This window comes from Haliotis rubra, unplaced genomic scaffold (genome assembly GCF_003918875.1).
Source record: "Haliotis rubra isolate DU_JTF1 unplaced genomic scaffold, ASM391887v1 Scf232, whole genome shotgun sequence".
NCBI classification, from domain to species: Eukaryota; Metazoa; Mollusca; class Gastropoda; order Lepetellida; family Haliotidae; genus Haliotis; species Haliotis rubra.
In genome coordinates, this window is record NW_025766359.1 from 279,360 (window position 1) to 298,756 (window position 19,397).

At 44.2% G+C, this 19,397-nt stretch overlaps 1 protein-coding gene across 1 annotated transcript; it reads left to right on the forward strand.

Annotated features, from left to right (window-relative positions):
* Positions 1-3,719: 3,719 nt before the first annotated feature.
* LOC124278132 (uncharacterized protein PB18E9.04c-like) lies at positions 3,720-16,953 on the forward strand. Its single transcript, XM_046713872.1, has 6 exons — positions 3,720-4,074; positions 13,689-13,740; positions 14,970-15,397; positions 15,484-15,924; positions 16,044-16,319; positions 16,439-16,953. Exons 1-6 carry the CDS (start codon positions 3,720-3,722, stop codon positions 16,951-16,953), a joined length of 2,067 nt encoding a protein of 688 aa, XP_046569828.1.
* Positions 16,954-19,397: the final 2,444 nt, after the last annotated feature.

The window sequence follows — 19,397 nt, forward strand, 5'->3', positions numbered from 1 at the left end:
TAACATTTTGCAATCAACAGACATCATAACATGTCATGTGTTCAAGTATCACACCTGCCTGTCTGTGTAATTACATAATGTGACAGAGACCGAACTCGGGCCATAAATCAATGCGTTTTGTTTATGGTGTATAGCCTGATTGGTGTTAAGTTCAAATTGCATGTGGTCAGTGATCGCAGTTGTGTATTGAATATTGTCATTAGCAGCCAGGCATTCAGACACACTGGTGTCAATAAAACAAGACATTGAGTTTTGTCTGTGACAGCGACATATCTATATCACAGTTAGAAATCGTGTCAACTCTAAATAATGACATTGCTTATAAGTATCGAACTGAGAAAGTGACTCGGTAAGAAGAACGTGTGGTGAAATAAACAAATGAAATTATATAAAAAGTTTATTTACTGTCATAACATACAAAAAGCTCGCGCCTGTGAGATATCAACAAAAACATTATGAAACTAGCTCACACCAAAGCCTTCACCGAGTATTCACCAGACAGCCCGCTTCCAAGTTGCGCGAACCTATTTCACTGCGCACGTACTATGAGCGCAGCCAGCTGTTGAAACCCGTATTCCCCAGAAAAGTCAGGGGAAAATTAGTGAAACGTTTGAACTCCGATTTCGCGCGCGTTATTCTTCATCGCGTTATTTTCCAACTTTATAAGTTGAATTTGCATTTTTGACGCTTTGTTTCGGTAAGTCCATACCGAAAGGTATCAGAATCTGCAAAGTTGTGTTTTACGTTGCATGTGACCTTTAAAGTAGTCCAGCTAATGACTGGTCAGTGTCAAGAACCAAACAATAGTCTTACCTGGATCTCTTCTTATTTGTGTCAGTGTACAAAAACCTGAAGATCATGTTTTAGGTTGTCACAAGCTGTCTTTTGTAATGCTATTGTACTGTATTGTACTTCTTGATGTGTGGCTCTACAGGTTTGAGAATAAGTCAATGGATTATGATTCTTTCATGAAGGGTAGGTAGCATAGTGATATTCTTTTTTCAGAATGTTGAGGTTAGGTGAAGTGGGGTTTAACATAGTACTTATTTAAAGAATATTTCGCTCACATGACGACGTGCGTATGTATGTGTGGCTGCTTGTACTAGCCCAGATTTAAGCTGGTTTTATAGTGCTAGCTCACTGAGATACCATGCCTCAGTGAAGCATGAATACCCCACTCAGACACATTATACTGACTCCGAGCCGACCAGTCCTTTTTTAACCCATTAATGCCGCTAGGTGGGGAACAACAAGTACCAGACCAGTAGCATCTTGTGGTATGACGCAGCCAGGGCAGACGCTCTAACCACTACACCTTGAAGGTGTTATAAAGCAATTCATGCTTTAAAGGGTGAAGGGAACTGTTTTAAACCAGCTAGGGTACATATACCATAGTTTATAACATGTCTGTGTCAACAGTTTTGCACAACCCAGGTAGACAATTTACACTAAGTATCATTTACCTTAACAACAGACATTTGATTTGTTTGGTCAATTCCTAAATAAAACACAATATATTGGTTGTCAGCCTTAAGTTATGTTTCTGAGTGTTTTCTATTGCAGGTTCTTGTGTGAATAATATGAATAATATGTTTAAGTAAACAGAATATGCTATTAGTATGGTTTTGAAGAATCACTTGTAAATACTTTCAAGAGTACATAATTCCAGTTGTGAAAGACAAGAGCATCATTTGCTGGGAAGGGGTTGTAGTCAAATGGGTCGAAGGACAAAAGGGAAAAAAAGTCAAATGGGCGGAAATCTCTAGTCCAAAAGGCCGAAAAAGGACCAAAAAATAGAAATTATTTTTCCTTATCCTGACTAATGCTCTTTTGCTTGTCTCCTTCCTCTTGCGAACGTTAGTGGAACACTTGTATCTCCTATTGAAGCTCCCTTCAATAAAAACACGTAAAATCCCAACTCACCACGAGTTATCTGTGTGGCCCGGTTTGGCGGGAAAGCGGCGCCACCGTACTTCCATGCTTCACTCTCTCCTTCTTTGCCCTGTGGGCAGGTTGTGAGAGCGCCTGTGTCTCCTATACGGCACTATATCCTTTAATTACTTAGTTATTCTCCTCTATTCTACTTTTATAGGGGTTTAGTTAGTATTCTTCAACAATATGGTTTGATATTTAATCGTATTTAGCACTGTTTATTCACAGAATTTTCCGTGTTTGTTCAGTTATTTACATTTCATGAAAACCTATTTTCGTTGTAGGTTTAGGTTCGCTGCTGCAAACCCGCATTGACTGTGCCCTAGCTGCACAACAACATGTATTTCCAGCTATAGCTGTAATCTTTATCAGCATTTAACAGAAATTCAATTTAATAAATAATTTTTTTCTCTGTACTTAGACGTACTACCGACAAATCCAGGTGACTTTACAAGTCATGGATAAACTGGCTGAGTCCCTCACGAGCTGTCTACTGCTGTCAGACGACTTACTACCATCAAGTGACCTGCCGGAGGTGTCCTCGGAGGATGGGCGTGGGATGTTGTCCGCCATTACTTCGAAGACGTTGGCTTCTACATCGGACAACCCCTCAACGCAGACGTAGAAGAAGAAGCCATCCTCTACGCAGAATGAAGCCTCACACCCCTACGACGCCTAGCAGCTCTACGGGGACTCCTGCGCAGACTACAGGGACCTTTCGGCAGACATCGTCCCGATGGCAGTGAGATGACTTCATGATGAGCCGCTGCTGATCATCCAAGAGATACAGCACGCAGTCCGAGGGCGGCAGATGAGCGATCCCTGGACCATATCGCTATCAACGCAGAGAGGGCAGCTCTACAATCTACGCAGACGAAGAAAAAGAAGCCATCCTCTACCCAGAGAAGGCTACACACCCCTTAGATGACGACCAACTCTACGGGGACGTCTGCGCAGACTACAAGGACTTTCTCGTCCGAGATTGTCCCGATGACGGAAAGAGGACTCTATGATGAGCCGCCGCTCATCATCCCCGAGATACAGCACCAGTAGAAGCGGGCCTCAGCAACGGTAACGTCAGCGCAGTTGTCTACGCAGTCCGAAGTATCTACACTGACGGCAGATGAGAGATCCCTGGGCCATATCGCTACCAACGCAGAGAGGGCAGCTCATCTCTCACCGCAGACATTCAACCCGGGGGACTTCATGCGGCCCTGGAGATGATGGAGAGGGCGCTTCACACTGAGAAGAGCATCGCATGATCAACCACCAGCCTGCAGAACGGACCCGGACCTTCGCGAAGGTTCCAACGCAGACGATGCTTCAGAGAGGCGCTCCAGCTACGTGACGACCGGGAACAGATCTAACCAGCCTGCGCGAAGGACGACACGCCTATCCCCAGATGCTGAATCAGATGATTAGCATTCGCGAAGGCACTCGAGAAGGACGACACGCCTATCCCCAGATGCCGAATCAGATGATCAGCATTCGCAAAGGCACTCGCGAAGGACTTCGGACACAGCCTCAAAGACATCTTCAACATCGCATAGATCGTCGAGGGATTCACCTAGGCATTCGCGAACCAAGAGATGCTCACCTCCGCGCAGGTCTCCCCGCAGGTCGCCTTACAGACGCAGTTCACCCGGCTCCTCTCGACGCTGATCTACATGCAGGTCTCCGCTACAGGTCTCCGCGCAGGTCTCCACGAAGGTCTTCATGCAGGTCACCACGCAGATCCCCAGTGAAGCAGAGACATCGCAGTACTTGGTCTCTCAACTGAACGCTACATGCCATCAACAAGCCTTCGCGAGGCCATCTACAACGCAGAGATGCCGCAGTACTTAGATTCTCAACAGAACGCTACATGCCGTCACCGGCTACATGCCGCATTCGCCCAGGCCATCTACAACGCAGAGACGTCGCAGTACTCAGCTTCTCAACAGAACACTACATGTCGTCACCGAGCCTGCGCGAAGGCATTCGCACAGGCCATCTACAACGCCAGAGACGTTGCAGTACTTAGCTTCTCAACAGAACGCTACATGTCGTCTACAACTTGCGCGAAGGACGGCGCTATCTTCAGAGACCGTCAACAGATGATGAGCCTTATAAAGGATCTTCAGGCCGACTACCTACATCAAGGCATGAACGACGCCTCGCAGATCATCACGGGAATCACCATTTCGGAATATATTGCCAGGAAGGCAATCCCGGACTACAAGATGATTACCTACACGCAAAGCGCGATACAGTCACACCACGCCGACCACAAGCAGATCGCTACGCAGATCTTCAAGGTTATTCAACCAGGACACGAGGGCGACTGGACCTAGCGTCACCCTAGAAGGGAAAGATCTTCGTCGGCACACAGACTGAAGGGTATGTCATAAAGTTCAAGAGGGGTACTCTTGTCCGAATTCATCACCGGCACGGATCTTCAGACTGAATCCTGGACGGGATTCACATAGATTGATATATCTACTTAAGAAGACTCATGGCCTTACAGAGATCTTCACTTCCGTACAGATCTGCAGATATTCTCACTGGCGTGGTTCAACAGCAGCCTTGCTAAGGCTAGGTAACTACATACTCGTCAACGATTCCCTGAGTAGAATTTACAACAAAGTTCAGCATTAATTCTACAATTACGACGCTTCATTGAGATAGATGTATGCAGTCTACAAGAGCAGCACTGACAACGTGCAGATTTCAGCTGATCATCTGTATAAAGGGCGACGACATTATCTTCAGGACTGAAGGAACAGTCACAACAGCCAGGAAAACAGCCTACCTACATCAGTATTACGCGGCGAAATATTTCGCGCGTTTACCATTCAACCCTCGATACGCGTGGTCACTCGTGTAACTCCGGAAGGCTACGGACAAGACCAAGAGGTGATCAGATATCAACGGCGGCACTAGATTCTACAAGGACCTTTTTTCCTGCTACACCGGTGACGTCACAGCGCGGCAAGCCAAAGGAATCAAAATGCTTTATTTTGATTGGACCACGAGAGACAACGCCCTGCGCAGAGGTCGGATGTAGTTCACAGGTCAAGAAATGGGTTACAAGTGACAACAACATGTCAGCGAGCGAGGAAGGCCTCAATTACGGTCCAGTTAGACGGGACCTACGTGATTTGGCTGCCTTCACGAGGTTAGAGACCTTCCCTGTCATCATTGAAGACGATTCATCAGACGGCTTGCAGCAACATACGTTGGCCGGACTTTAGGTGACGGCAGCCCAACGACTTTATATAGACTTCACAACGATGGCAGTCACAGAGTCGGACATCGCTTCATTTCCTTACGGACACGGCAAGGGTTTCAAGATCGTAGGATATAGATACAAGTCCTTGTATCTCAAGCACTACTCTCTCTGTTATTACTACGAAGTGGCAGAGTCTGTTGGTTCCTCTCACGTCAGCACAAGACATGACACGCAGAGGGAGTCTACAACTACGCCCACTACAGGTCTTCGTGAATGTACAACTGGACCATCCGGACCCCTTCGGACTCCCGGACAGATTAAATCCATATCCAATATGGTGGACTCAGAGATCGGATGGTCGCAGACGCACCTATTTAGCAGAGCCGGGAGTACAAGACGCATCTCTATGTGGACGCATCTCTCCAAGATTGGGGAGCACACCTCGACAACGATGTGTCAGCTGGGATATGGACCATAGCAGAGAAGATCTGCACTTCCACATGCTGGAAATGAAAGCAGTGATAAACGCCATACTCCACTGGACCAGCATTTTGAAGAATGCTCATCTGAGGGTACATACAGTCACCTCCACAGTGGCGTTCTACATCCACAGAAGGATCGACAAGGTCGGAGAACCTTCTGGACCTCTGCTTTCAACTGGTCAGCATAACAGTCAACCTGAATGTCCACATCAGAGCATGCCACATTCCAAGAGCCAAGAATGTGATAGCAGATGCACTTTCCTGTCAAACGCAGCCATTCTCAACAGACTGGATGCTACATCCAGAGATCTTCAAGCAGATCATACAAGAGATGGGAGCATCATTAATAGACCTCTTCGCCACAAGGGTCAACTGATAACATTCGTCTCACCAATACCAGATCCACGGGCATGGGCAACGGACACGCTAAGCATCTCCTGGCAAGGACTAAACGCTTACGCGTTTCAACCACAAGCTCTAATACCGAGGGTGTTGCAGAAAATCAGTCAGACGAGAGACCTCCAACTACTTGGGGCGCGCGCCTTACTGCCCAGCGAGAATATGGTTCCCTATTCTCATACAAGACCTAGGACTGCCTCACCTGCAACTACCAGAGTGGACGAATCTACTAGTACATCCTCACTCAAAGCAGGCGCACGGCAACCCAGAGGTGTTACGGCTACACGTGTGGACTGTATCAAGGCATGCTTGAACAAGTGAGGATTTTCCGCCAGAGCAGCGACAGCAGTCACACTAGCTTTATGCAAGTCTACACGCAAATTGTACGACGACAAGTGGCGACGCTTTGAGACATACGCTTCGAGGACCGGCTTCACAGCCATGAAAGCGACACATCCTTTGTCACCTAGACAAACGAAGCGGTTAAAAGGGTCAACACTCTCAACATACCTAGCAGCATTGAGGTCAGTTATCGCCACGAGGACGAGTGCAACTGACGAAAGTACCAGAGTTACTGGCCTTACTACGCCCTTTTAATTGGAGGACCAACAACAGAGATTTAAAGCTCCGGTGTGGGACCTCAACGTAGTTCTACGACATCTCACTAGTGACATCTACGAACCATTATAGAGAACATCATTCGAGTTCTTGACGCAGAAGACGCTGTTCCTGATAACCTTAGCAACAGCAGCAAGGATGGCGGAAATACATGCTCTGGACTTCGAGAGAACACGATTTGATGAAAATCAAAACATCGTGCATATGGGACTGAGATGGGACTTCATAGCAAAGAATTAACTGCCAGGTCATCCAGCCAGACAGTTCCACGTCCCAACACTATCATCAGTCCTTGGACCACAGGATACGCAGGACCTATCCTTGTGCCCAGTGAGAGCATTGAAAGTCTACCTACAAAGATCCAGGTCCAGGAGACGGAAATTCAAGTGTCTTTTCGTCTCGATATCGACAGCGATACAGACGGAGGTCTTCCGCACTAAGATATCAAGCTGGATCAGAACTGTCATACTACGGGCCTACAAAGCAGCAGGATTTGATCCTCCAAGAGCCTACAACCCACATGAAGTTAGAGCTCTGGCGTCAACGCTCGCTCTACATGGGAATTGCTCTATCAGGACGATAATGGAGGGCTGCTTCTGGAAATGGGACATGGTGTTTGCCAACCACTACCTGAGGGACATCGCCACCGAGGACGGCTCTGGCATTCACCATTTCGGCCAACTTGTTGTAGCACAACAATTGACAGCCCCACAAAGGCGCTGAGACGGAGTCTCGCCCTTTTATCACATGACTTGCAAAAGCCTACACTCAGGAGAGTTCAGCTTTAGAGTCTATATGCAAGTCTAGGACAGACTAGCATAAGTGATATGACCCAGTACTTGTAAGGACATACTCGTACAGGAAAGGGTCGCTTCTCCACTTGATGCTCGCATCAAGAGATGGAGTTGCAAAATCCACATGAAATGTTAACAGAAGCAAGGACCAAAAGTTAACAATTGTGGTCCCCCCATCAGAGAAAGCTGGAAGTGAAGGGTTACAGCAGCAGCAGAGCCTAGCAGTAAAAGAAGTGCTACCATGAAGTTCCCATAGGGGGGTATGCAAGACGTAAATCACTACATGAAATCCAGAAGTAGCTTGACCCACCACCAAATCCGTCGGATTCTACAAGCAAAAGAGCATGAGTCAGGATAAGGAAAAATATGTAATTTTCTGAATAAAATTGATATTTTATACTTATCCTGACTCATGAGGTAAGCCCTCCCAACCTCCCCGCTAGACACTTTGGATTTCCCTGCAAATTAAAGTGTCGGGCTCATAATTCGGAGAGAGTGAAGCATGGGAGTACGGTGGCGCCGCTTTCCCGCCAAAACGGCCACACAGATAACTCGTGGTGAGTAGGGATTTTACGTCTGTTTTTATTGAAGGGAGCTTCAGTAGGAGATACAAGTGTTCCACTAACGTTCGCAAGAGGAAGGAGACAAGCAAAAGAGCATGAGTCAGGATAAGTATAAAATATCAATTTTATTCAGAAAGTTACATTAATGAATAACATAATGAAATAGAGTAAATAGTGTTCAGTTTGTTGTAAATAGTGTTCAGTTTGGAGATGTTAACGAATCGATTTCTTAATTAGATCAATTAACCTTGTTACAGGTGAAGAAGGCTGCATTATTTTTAAATCGTAGGTTGGCATCGCTGTCTGAATGTAAGGACATCAGATCAACAATTGGGCCCGTACAAGTTGATTCCTGCTCTTCACAAAGAAGCCAGTCTCCTGCCACTCCAAGAATGAACCTAAACTTTAGTGGCTCTGATACTTTAGTGCTTAAGAACTTTAAATTATGAAGTATATGTACTGCCATTCAATGCAAAGACATGCTTGGCAATTACCATTTTATTATTGTTATGATATTATGTTTTAATGCTATATATGTGAATAAAAAACGAAAAACATTTGTAAACATTATTTTTGTTCGGCCTATATGACTAAGAATAAGGCCCTTTTGACATTTTTTCACAGCCCATTTGACTTTCACCATGGCCCATTTGACTTGGCACTTCTCGGCCCATTTGACTAGATCCCGCTGGGCAGTTGGTGAATGGACAAGGGAAATAGTGTGATTGTTTGCTTTGGTAGATTCCAGATTTGATTTGTTTTGGTATCTCTCTCGAGAAAATGATAACGCGCAGAAGTGACATATCATTTGATGGCAATAAGGGAACTGTGTTACATGCGAGAAATAGACAACGTGATATGCGAGAAATAGACAACGTGATATGCGAGAAATAGACAACGTGATATGCGAGAAATAGACAACATGCTATGCCAGAAATAGACAACATGCTATGCCAGAAATAGACAACATGCTATGCCAGAAATAGACAACATGCTATGCCAGAAATAGACAACTGCTTTCGATGTTGTTAGAAAGATATTATTATATACCATTGTGGGGGAACAGCTTAATCCAGCACTTCCTGGATATACTGATCACCTATTAACTTCCCACGTATTGTCACCAAGTCAAGTTTACAGTCATGAGAGAGACATCCCCACACCATGACTGTATTTTACCAACGGCAACAGTTGGTTGAACGTTGTTAGCTACAAATGCAGTATATCAGTTACATGAAGAAGGAGTAGGCTTTTATCAGACCAATGTGTTAGTCGCCCTGTCCTCAGACTCCAGCATCACCGTGGTAAACACCAAGCCAAACGTGCGTGTTGGTCATGATTGTTCAGCAGAGGACGTTTGGTGACAAGTCTAAATTTGTACTCCTTAGTGCAAGAGACCCGGCGAAATGGTAACCAGTGGTGCTTCAGAACTGTACTTTAGGCGAATGGCTGTCGTCGAGGTAGCCTCAGTAGTGCCCTGTCTTCACCATCTGACGTCACTCTGGGTAGTCCAGACTGTGGGCTATCCTTCACTTATTGATTTCCCTGTGTTTTATGACCAAACAACTGACAATTATGTAGTGGACATTCATTTCCAGACCAAATACCAGAGTTATGCGTACCAATAATGTTCCATCCCTGGCCATCATATAATCTTCTACGTAGTATAGTGGCAGAAAAATGATTGAACATTGTATCCCATGCAGATTAAATACTGACTGTGGCACATACACAAATTGCACTTTTGTTTGTTTTTGTTTGGGCATTTTCCACAGGGCTTGTTTGGGAGACACACGTATACGAATAATTTCAACATTATTATCATACGTATCTCCATATACAAGCTGAAATTGAACATAGTTTCTTAAACCGTCAACATATTTAGGGGTGCATAACCCTTTTCCAAGTGGATATGTTCATTCAATATTTAGAGTTAGGGTCACAGAATCTTGTGACTGCCAAGTCACTGGTGTTACCTGTTTCCGGCACTTTGTGGTGTGGGCAGTAACTGGATAGTGTCTCTCAATGCTAATATTGTACGTCCGTTTTAGTTCCTTGTGTCTCCTCTGCTGTAAGATAGTTATACATGATGGAATGCAAAAATCACGTTTGTGTCCTCGGAGTGAGGTTACGGTCAGACATAAACGGCATGTTGGTTGCCTAATTCCCACACAGTTTCATCTTTGGTTCACCGATAAAGGCGTTAAATGTCAATCCACTGATCGTATTTGATCACACGCTCTTACCATGTCATTGAAACTTTGACATAACGAACGTTGTGAGACTTTAGGGTGAAAACAAACCGAATTACTGGATCCTATTCGTACAGGTAGTACTTCTTTCTACAATCCCATAGCTGTTTGATATGTTCTCAAGCAATAAACAAATAAACGAGAATTAACTAATAGCTGACTACAAACAGTTGGTTACCCAAACTTAGAGTGCGTTTCTAATAGTCAGGGTGACTTCATGTAATGTAACCAAACATAAATCAGCTACAGTGTCAAAAGAGTGCGTCTAAAAGCAATAGTTCCGGTTAAGATGACATCACCTTGCCCGACCCCGACCCCGACCCCGACCACGTGTAGACATTAACTTGATGGAAGTGCTTGGGGAACTTTGATCACCCCAGGGGACACAACTCTTCATACCTTTATTTCATCACAAATCCGTGCGCTCATTGCTGGGAGATTTTGCCAAAGTGTCTTTCAAAAATGTAGGTTTGTTTATTTTTAAAATATTTAGTAAGAACTGCCTGTACATAAAAACTGATTGAGAACACAAGCGATGTTAATGCGACATGAATATTTGGTCAAGAACAAATGATTGCAATTATAATCCAGTATATTCAATCTAATGTTTCCAAATGTTTCGCCCATAAATACAAATTAAATTATGTTCATATGACTCCAAAATTTTAATAACAACGTATAAACAAAATATTTCTGTCTTAGTTGTGTTTCTGTCAACCCCCCCTAAAAAATCTGTCATATACGCATTATTTCCGAGAAGCACAGACACACAAAACAATCAGAAACCTTTTTGCCCTGATCAGTTCGGTTATTTACAACATTTTTAGCTCTCTTCTTGTTGTCTAAAAGCGCTTCAGATCGCGAACATGGCTGCAGGGCAAAAAACCGATCTTCCGTTAAACGGTTAATCAAAGGATATTTACCGGACGAAATGCGCAGAATGTTTCACTTTACGTTCGATGGGAACATATAAATAATTCACCGGGAAGGTTGAACATCTGGTACGTTTACGGGCGATGAAGTTCACCGTGGATTCGTTGGAGCGTAGAATCTTCCACGAACCAGGTAGGAGGATACCAAACTCGAATCACTAAACCGGGAACGACCATGCTCTAACGTTTTCATTCACGACCGTTAGAAATGGGTCCGGAATTGGTGCATCCGGCGTTTATTAACGTTTCGATGAAATAACCAGGTCATCATGCGGATGAACAGCCCTGAACGTTTTACGCCTACGTTCGATGAAATTGCTACTCAATTCCATGAACGCTCGTTTATCGCGTTGCAGCGATATGAAGGCCTTTATGAATATGAAACACTTCGGAACATCTGCATTTTAAACGAACCGGTGTTTCAATGAATATGCAGGAAAGGGTTGAACATCAACGTTGCAAAAACGGTGCATTCCATCGTCGCCCGAACGCTGGAACTTATCGCGTTGCTCCACGAACAAAACAAAATGAACATTTTATCGCTTGCGACGGTTGAAATTGCCATCTGGTGATCACGCTATGAAGAACGTTAGAACATCGCTGCGGTGCGCTTTGCCGCAGGCTGGGCGGATAACCATCAATTCTCCGGAAGCGTTTATTTATCTAACGTTGCATGCCATTTGGTACGGTATCGCCTCCGAATCCATACGATAGAACCGACCGATATCTAACGTTTACCGAACCGGTACCCAGGCACCATGGAATATAGAAGAACATCCTAAAACGAACACCTCAACACCGACAAATTCGACCGCTACCTGAATCGCCGCGAACGTTGTTTCTTGCGGGCAATTTCGAAGATAAGTCGGGGTTGGCGTTACGCTGCGCGAACAAACGCGTCATAACACTGGGCATCGCTGCGAACGCATTCCATTTTGTCGAATCGCGAGGAACGATTGAACATCCTTTACGAACAATTACGAGAACCACATGGGAATACGAACAGTTGGGCAATACCGAAACGTTGTGCTTCCGCGACGACCGGGAATATAAATTCAGAAGAGCGTTGGAACACTTCCGGAACGCTGCGAAACTCAATTGATTTCATCGATCCACCATCGAAACGTTGAACATCCACTCGCGTTTGCTTCCAGACGATGAGAACATAACCAGATCGCCGAGGCGTTGGAACATCGCCGTTTTATGCCATGATGAGTACAAATTCGCCAGAACTCGCAAAGAACGATGAACATGCGAACAAAAGCTACGGTGAACAAATTTTATGATCTATCATGAAGAACGATTTGATATCCATGCGGTGGTTGAATGAAACGCAAGAGCAATTCGTTTTATCCTTCGCTGTTTCTTCACGATGGAAACACTGTCGAACCCTTCATGGAACGTTGGTATAACGTTACGTTGAACACGTTGAACATCCTAACGTTGAACATCCTAACGTTTACTTCACGAACAAGTACTGTCAGTCCTGTAGAGAACGTTGAACATCCTAACGTTTACTTCACGAACAGTGCAAGTACTGTCAGTCCTGTAGAGAACGTTGAACATCCTAACGTTTACTTCACGAACAGTGCAAGTACTGTCAGGCCTGTAGAGAACGTTGAACATCCTAACGTTTACTTCACGAACAGTGCAAGTACTGTCAGGCCTGTAGAGAACGTTGAACATCCTAACGTTTACTTCACGAACAGTGAAGTACTGTCAGGCCTGTAGAGAACGTTGAACATCCTAACGTTTACTTCACGAACAGTGAAGTACTGTCAGGCCTATAGGGAACGTTGAACATCATACTATAGGGAACGTTGAACATCATATTGTGTAGAAATGTTGCTGCTTGAATTTTGCAAAATAGTTCCATAAAAAGGGGATGGGTGATGCAGAATGGGAAAATAATATGGTTCAGGACTACGGTTTGACATCGGAGGGGGTTATGTTATGGTAACGTTTCGTGGTGTTTGGTGAAGACGAATTTGTTTTTCAAATCCAAACATTGTATGCGGAGTGGTTGATAGTATTACACCTGTGCTGTAAAATACGACCCAGGGTCCACATCGTTTGACTTTGCATAATAAGTGGCAGTAGACTGTATACTGTATACTCAGTATAGTGAGTTGCCACTGTCGAGTCGTCCTAACTATGGCGAGTCACGATACCATAACGTGTTCTAAGGATGTCAAGTTATGGACTTTGATTATATTTGGTGGAATTGGAATCACTGGACCGGGCAAACGCTGCAGCAGTCATCACAACCACTGAGGGACACTACGGACCCAAATAGTGAACGTGTACCGATCACCCTTTCCTGTGTTGCACGGACCCCAAAATATTTACAGATATAATTTTCAAGCGGCAGACAGTTGTTTGAAATGCACTACCTGTTGTACAGTCATCAGGATATAGATGTACCTCATGTGATCAAGTAACATCCCTCTATTTGACAAGAGCATTTTGTTGATCCTTGATGACGTAGTATTCCTTGTACTGAAGCAAGGTACTGGTTGACGGTGAGGCTGCACGGATGGCGTGACACTCGCGCAAGGTTAATCATTAAGCTCGGTAGTCACTGGAACCTTCTCATCACAATTACGTTTGGGCGTGGTTGTGTTTCTGTTTCATGAGACACGTTGTAACACATTATTTCCATCGAAATACTCTCCCGGTTACAACTACTATATGAAACAAACTATCTACATAATGTTGCCCCCCTTGAAAGTATATTTTTTCTGTGTGTAGAAGGTGTTTGTTTGGCTACTATATCTTGTCTCCACCCTTAACACCCGTAACCCCTCCTTTTGTGGTGGTCCATTTGATAAAGGGATTGTCGAACATAAACTATAAGGCATCAACTTTTACTGACCATATTGTCTCTGGGGACATACTTCCAGTTGAGCGTTCCTCATCACACATATAGACAACACGATACGGTGATTCTTAAGTCTTCGTTGATGTCCAATGGCGAGGAGCTTAGGAACACCTGTTCAGATCAGGGTTAGAATGGTCTTCAGCTACCAATGTTGTGTCTCAAGATAGGACTATATGCTTGTCCTACGTGGGGACTAACGGGATCGGATGGTCATACCCGCGGACTTGTTGATGCATGTCATCAATTGCGTAAATCGGTGCTCATGATGTCAGTTTATCACTGCCGTGTTTGGTCCAGAATTTACCTACCACACAGCTGGAATGTTGCTGAGTGAAGCGTTAAACAAACAGGCAAAGAAACAGCGGTGTATTCAGCCATATTGTAAGCAGGACTTGGAGTATCAGTCGTCTTTAGCGTAACGTCTGCGAAATAAGTATTGCTATAATCAGCAATACGATTAAAGGTAGGTTTCAATTGATATAAATGTGCGAACGGGAAGACATTTCAATCTATCCCAACCTGGTTTCGGACTTGACAGCAAATGTTCTAACGTGGCGTGTGAGCGAGTTAAGTAACTTGAGACCAACATCCGCAGTAGGTTTAATTAGAAGGAATTCCTGTGTAACAAGAAAAAATACGAAATAACTACAGATTTCATGTAAATGTTGAACAATTTTGGGCTGTTTTCAACATTGGTGTCTTCAATGACGCGTTTGGAATTACAACAGGGAAGAACTTCTTTCGCCATCGACGACCAGGCGCACAAAATACATTCCCTCGGGATACTTCAAACGACTAAATTTAAAGGGATAATGTCTATTTCCAACGGTCATTATCAATTACTGTGTCAACTGTTCCTATTCCCGTACACGTGTATTCCACCTACCCTACGCTTATGGTCCCAGTGATCCTGTGCCGTTCACAACCAATGTTGCCAGTGATCCTGTGCCGTTCACAACCAATGTTGCCAGTGATCCTGTGCCGTTCACAACCAATGTTCCCAGTGATCCTGTGGCGTTCACAACCAATGTTGCCAGTGATCCTGTGCCGTTCACAACCAATGTTCCCAGTGATCCTGTGGCGTTCACACCCAATGTTGCCAGTGATCCTATGGCGTTCACAACCAATGTTGCCAGTGATCCTATGGCGTTCACAGCCAATGTTGCCAGTGTACATATGGCGTTCACAACCAATGTTGCCAGTGATCCTATGCCGTTCACAACCAATGTTGCCAGTGATCCTCTGACGCTTACAACCAATGTTGCCAGTGATCCTATGCCGTTCAGAACCAATGTTCCCAGTGATCCTGTGCCGTTCACAGCCAATGTTTCCAGTGATCATGTGCGTTCAAAGCCAATGTTTCCAGTGGTCCTATGGCGTTCACAACCAATGTTGCCAGTGATACTATGCCGTTCACAGCCAATGTTGCCAGTGATCCTATGCCTTTCACAACCAATGTTGCCAGTGATCCTATGCCGTTCACAGCAAATGTTGCCAGTGATCCTATGGCGTTCACAACCAATGTTGCCAGTGACCCTATGGCGTTCACAGCCAATGTTCCCAGTGATCCTATGGCGTTCACAACCAATGTTGCCAGTGACCCTATGGCGTTCACAACCAATGTTGCCAGTGATACTATGCAGTTCACAGCCAATGTTGCCAGTGATCCTATGCCGTTCACAACCAATGTTGCCAGTGATCCTATGCCGTTCACAACCAATGTTGCCAGTGATCCTATGGCGTTCACAACCAATGTTCCCAGTGACCCTATGGCGTTCACAGCCAATGTTGCCAGTGATCCTATGGCGTTCACAGCCAATGTTGCCAGTGACCCTATGGCATTCACAACCAATGTTGCCAGTGATCTGTGTTGTTCACAACCAATGTTGCCAGTGATCCTGTGGCGTTCACAACCAATGTTGCCAGTGATGCTATCGCGTTCAGAACCAATATTGCCATTGATCCTGTGGCGTTCACAGCCGATATTGCCACTAATCCTATAGCGTTCACAAACAATGTTGCCAGTGATCCTATAGCGTTCAATGCCAATGATGCCAGTGATCCTATGGCATTCACAACCAATGTTGCCAGTGATCCTATTGCGTTCAAAGCCAATGTTGCCAGTGATCCTATGGCATTCACAACCAATGTTGCCAGTGATCCTATGGCATACACAACCAATGTTGCCAGTGATCCTATGGCATTCACAACCAATGTTGCCAGTGATCCTATTGCGTTCACAGCCAATGTTGCCAGTGATCTGTGTTGTTCACAACCAATGTTGCCAGTGATCCTGTGGCGTTCACAACCAATGTTGCCAGTGATGCTATCGCGTTCAGAACCAATATTGCCATTGATCCTGTGGCGTTCACAGCCGATATTGCCACTAATCCTATAGCGTTCACAAACAATGTTACCAGTGATCCTATAGCGTTCAATGCCAATGATGCCAGTGAACCCATGGCATTCACAACCAATGTTGCCAGTGATCCTATTGCGTTCACAGCCAATGTTGCCACTGATCCTATGGCATTCACAACCAATGTTGCCAGTGATCCTATGGCATACACAACCAATGTTGCCAGTGATCCTATGGCATTCACAACCAATGTTGCCAGTGATCCCATTGCGTTCACAGCCAATGTTGCCAGTGATCCTATGGCATTCACAACCAATGTTGCCAGTGATCCTATTGTGTTCACAAGCAATGTTCCTAGTGATCCTATGGCATTCACAACCAATGTTGCCAGTGATCCTATAGCATTCACAACCAATTTTGCCAGTGATCCTGTGGCATTCACAACCAATGTTGCCAGTGATCCTATGGCATTTTTAACTAATTATCGGGACAACCATAGCGTGGAACCCTCTAAAACTTTAAGGAATTAACGTCAGATGAAGATATACAACATTAGGGGTTTGTAGAGATATACAACAGTATGTGTCTGTAGAGATTATTGGATCAATTTCTGCCGATCAATTGCATGCAAAATATCGACCTGGGATGCATATACACAACGAAGGAATTCCTGGAACATGATGCAACAATTCCCACGATGATCAGCACGGAGTCACGTCCCTTCTGCCAGGAAACAACTATCTGTCACGTCGATTTCTGTCCCAAGAGTCACGTTCGGGATTATGTAGCATATGACATTGAGACCATCCATGATAATATCAGACATAAATGAAATTACATCCCTAACCAAACATATTTGGGTTTTCTTAACGCACTTTGTTAACTGACAATCGGTCCAATCGTTGATTTCCAAGAAAATCGTCGGGACTTACAACAGTAGGGTCTGTAGAGCTGCACAACAGTTGAGGACTGTAGAGGTATACAACAGTTGAGGTCTGTAGAGATATACAACAGAAGGTGTCTGTGGAGCTATACAACAGTAGGGGTCTGTAGGGATATACACCAGTAGGTGTGTGTAGAGCTATACAACAGTTGGGTCTGTAGAGATATTCAACAGAAGGTGTCTGTAGAGATATACAACAGTAGGTGTCTGTAGAGATATACTACAGTTGGGTCTGTAGATATATGCAACAGTAGGGTCTGTAGAGATATACAACAGAAGGTGTCTGTAGAGCTATACTGACTGACTGACTGAGTTTAGTTTTACGCCGCTTTTAGCAATATTCCAGCAATATCATCGCGGGGGACACCAGAAATGGGCTTAACACATTGTGCCCATGTGGGGAATCGAACCCGGGTCTTCGGCGTGACGAGCCAACGCTTTAACCACTAGGCTACCCCACCGCCCCGTAGAGCTATACAACAGTAGGGGTCTGAAGAGATATACAACAGTAGGGGACTGTAGAGATATACAACAGTTGGGTCTGTAGAGATATACAACAGAATGTGTCAGTAGAGATATACAACAGTTGGGGTCTGTAGAGATATACAACAGTAGGGTCTTTAGAGATGTACAACAGTTGGGGTCTTTAGAGATATACAACAGTAGGGTGTCTGTAGAGATATACAACAGTAGGGGTCTGTAGAGATATACAACAGTAGGGGACTGTAGAGATATACAACAGAAGGTGTCTGTAGAGCTATACAACAGTAGGGGTCTGTAGAGATATACAACAGTAGGGGACTGTAGAGATATACAACAGTTGGGTCTGTAGAGATATACAACAGAATGTGTCTGTAGAGATATACAACAGTTGGGGTCTGTAGAGATATACAACAGTAGGGTCTTTAGAGATATACAACAGTAGGGTCTTTAGAGATATACAACAGTAGGGTCTTTAGAGATATACAACAGTTGGGTCTTTAGAGATGTACAACAGTAGGGTCTTTAGAGATATACAACAGTTGGGTCTTTAGAGATATACAACAGTAGGGTCTGTAGAGATATACAACAGTAGGGTTTTTAGAGATATACAACAGTAGGGTCTGTAGAGATATACAACAGTAGGGTCTGTAGAGATATACAACAGTAGGGTCTTTAGAGATATACAACAGTAGGGTCTTTAGAGATATACAACAGTAGGGTCTTTAGAGATATACAACAGTTGGGTCTTTAGAGATATACAACAGTTGGGTCTTTAGAGATATACAACAGTAGGGTCTGTAGAGATATACAACAGTAGGGGACTGTAGAGATATACAACAGTTGGGTCTGTAGAGATATACAACAGAATGTGTCAGTAGAGATATACAACAGTTGGGGTCTGTAGAGATATACAACAGTAGGGACTTTAGAGATATAAAACAGTAGGGTCTTTAGAGATATACAACAAGAGGGTCTTTAGAGATATACAACAGTAGGGTCTTTAGAGATATACAACAGTAGGGTCTTTAGAGATATACAACAGTTGGGTCTTTAGAGATACACAACAGTAGGGTCTGTAGAGATATACAACAGTAGGGTTTTTAGAGATATACAACAGTAGGGTCTGTAGAGATATACAACAGTAGGGTCTTTAGAGATATACAACAGTAGGGTCTTTAGAGATATACAACAGTAGGGTCTTTAGAGATATACAACAGTAGGGTCTGTAGAGATATACAACAGTTGGGTCTTTAGAGATATACAACAGTAGGGTCTGTAGAGATATACAACAGTAGGGGATTGTAGAGATATACAACAGTTGGGTCTTTAGAGATATACAACAGTAGGGTCTGTAGAGATACACAACAGTAGGGGATTGTAGAGATACACAACAGTAGGGTCTTTAGAGATATACAACAGTTGGGTCTTTAGAGATATACAACAGTAGGGTCTTTAGAGATATACAACAGTTGGGTCTTTAGAGATATACAACAGTAGGGTCTGTAGAGATATACAACAGTAGGGGATTGTAGAGATATACAACAGTAG

What these genes read in the sequence shown, in the direction of transcription:
- LOC124278132 (XM_046713872.1), top strand. Translation starts at nt 3,720, where the DNA reads ATGCCATCAACAAGCCTTCGCGAGGCCATCTACAACGCAGAGATGCCG. An exon ending in GGCCGACTACCTACATCAAG is followed by an intron (nt 4,075 to 13,688) that starts GCATGAACGACG and finishes CTTGTACTGAAG; the next exon opens with CAAGGTACTGGTTGACGGTG. An exon ending in ATTCACAACCAATGTTGCCA is followed by an intron (nt 15,925 to 16,043) that starts GTGATCTGTGTT and finishes TGGCGTTCACAG; the next exon opens with CCGATATTGCCACTAATCCT.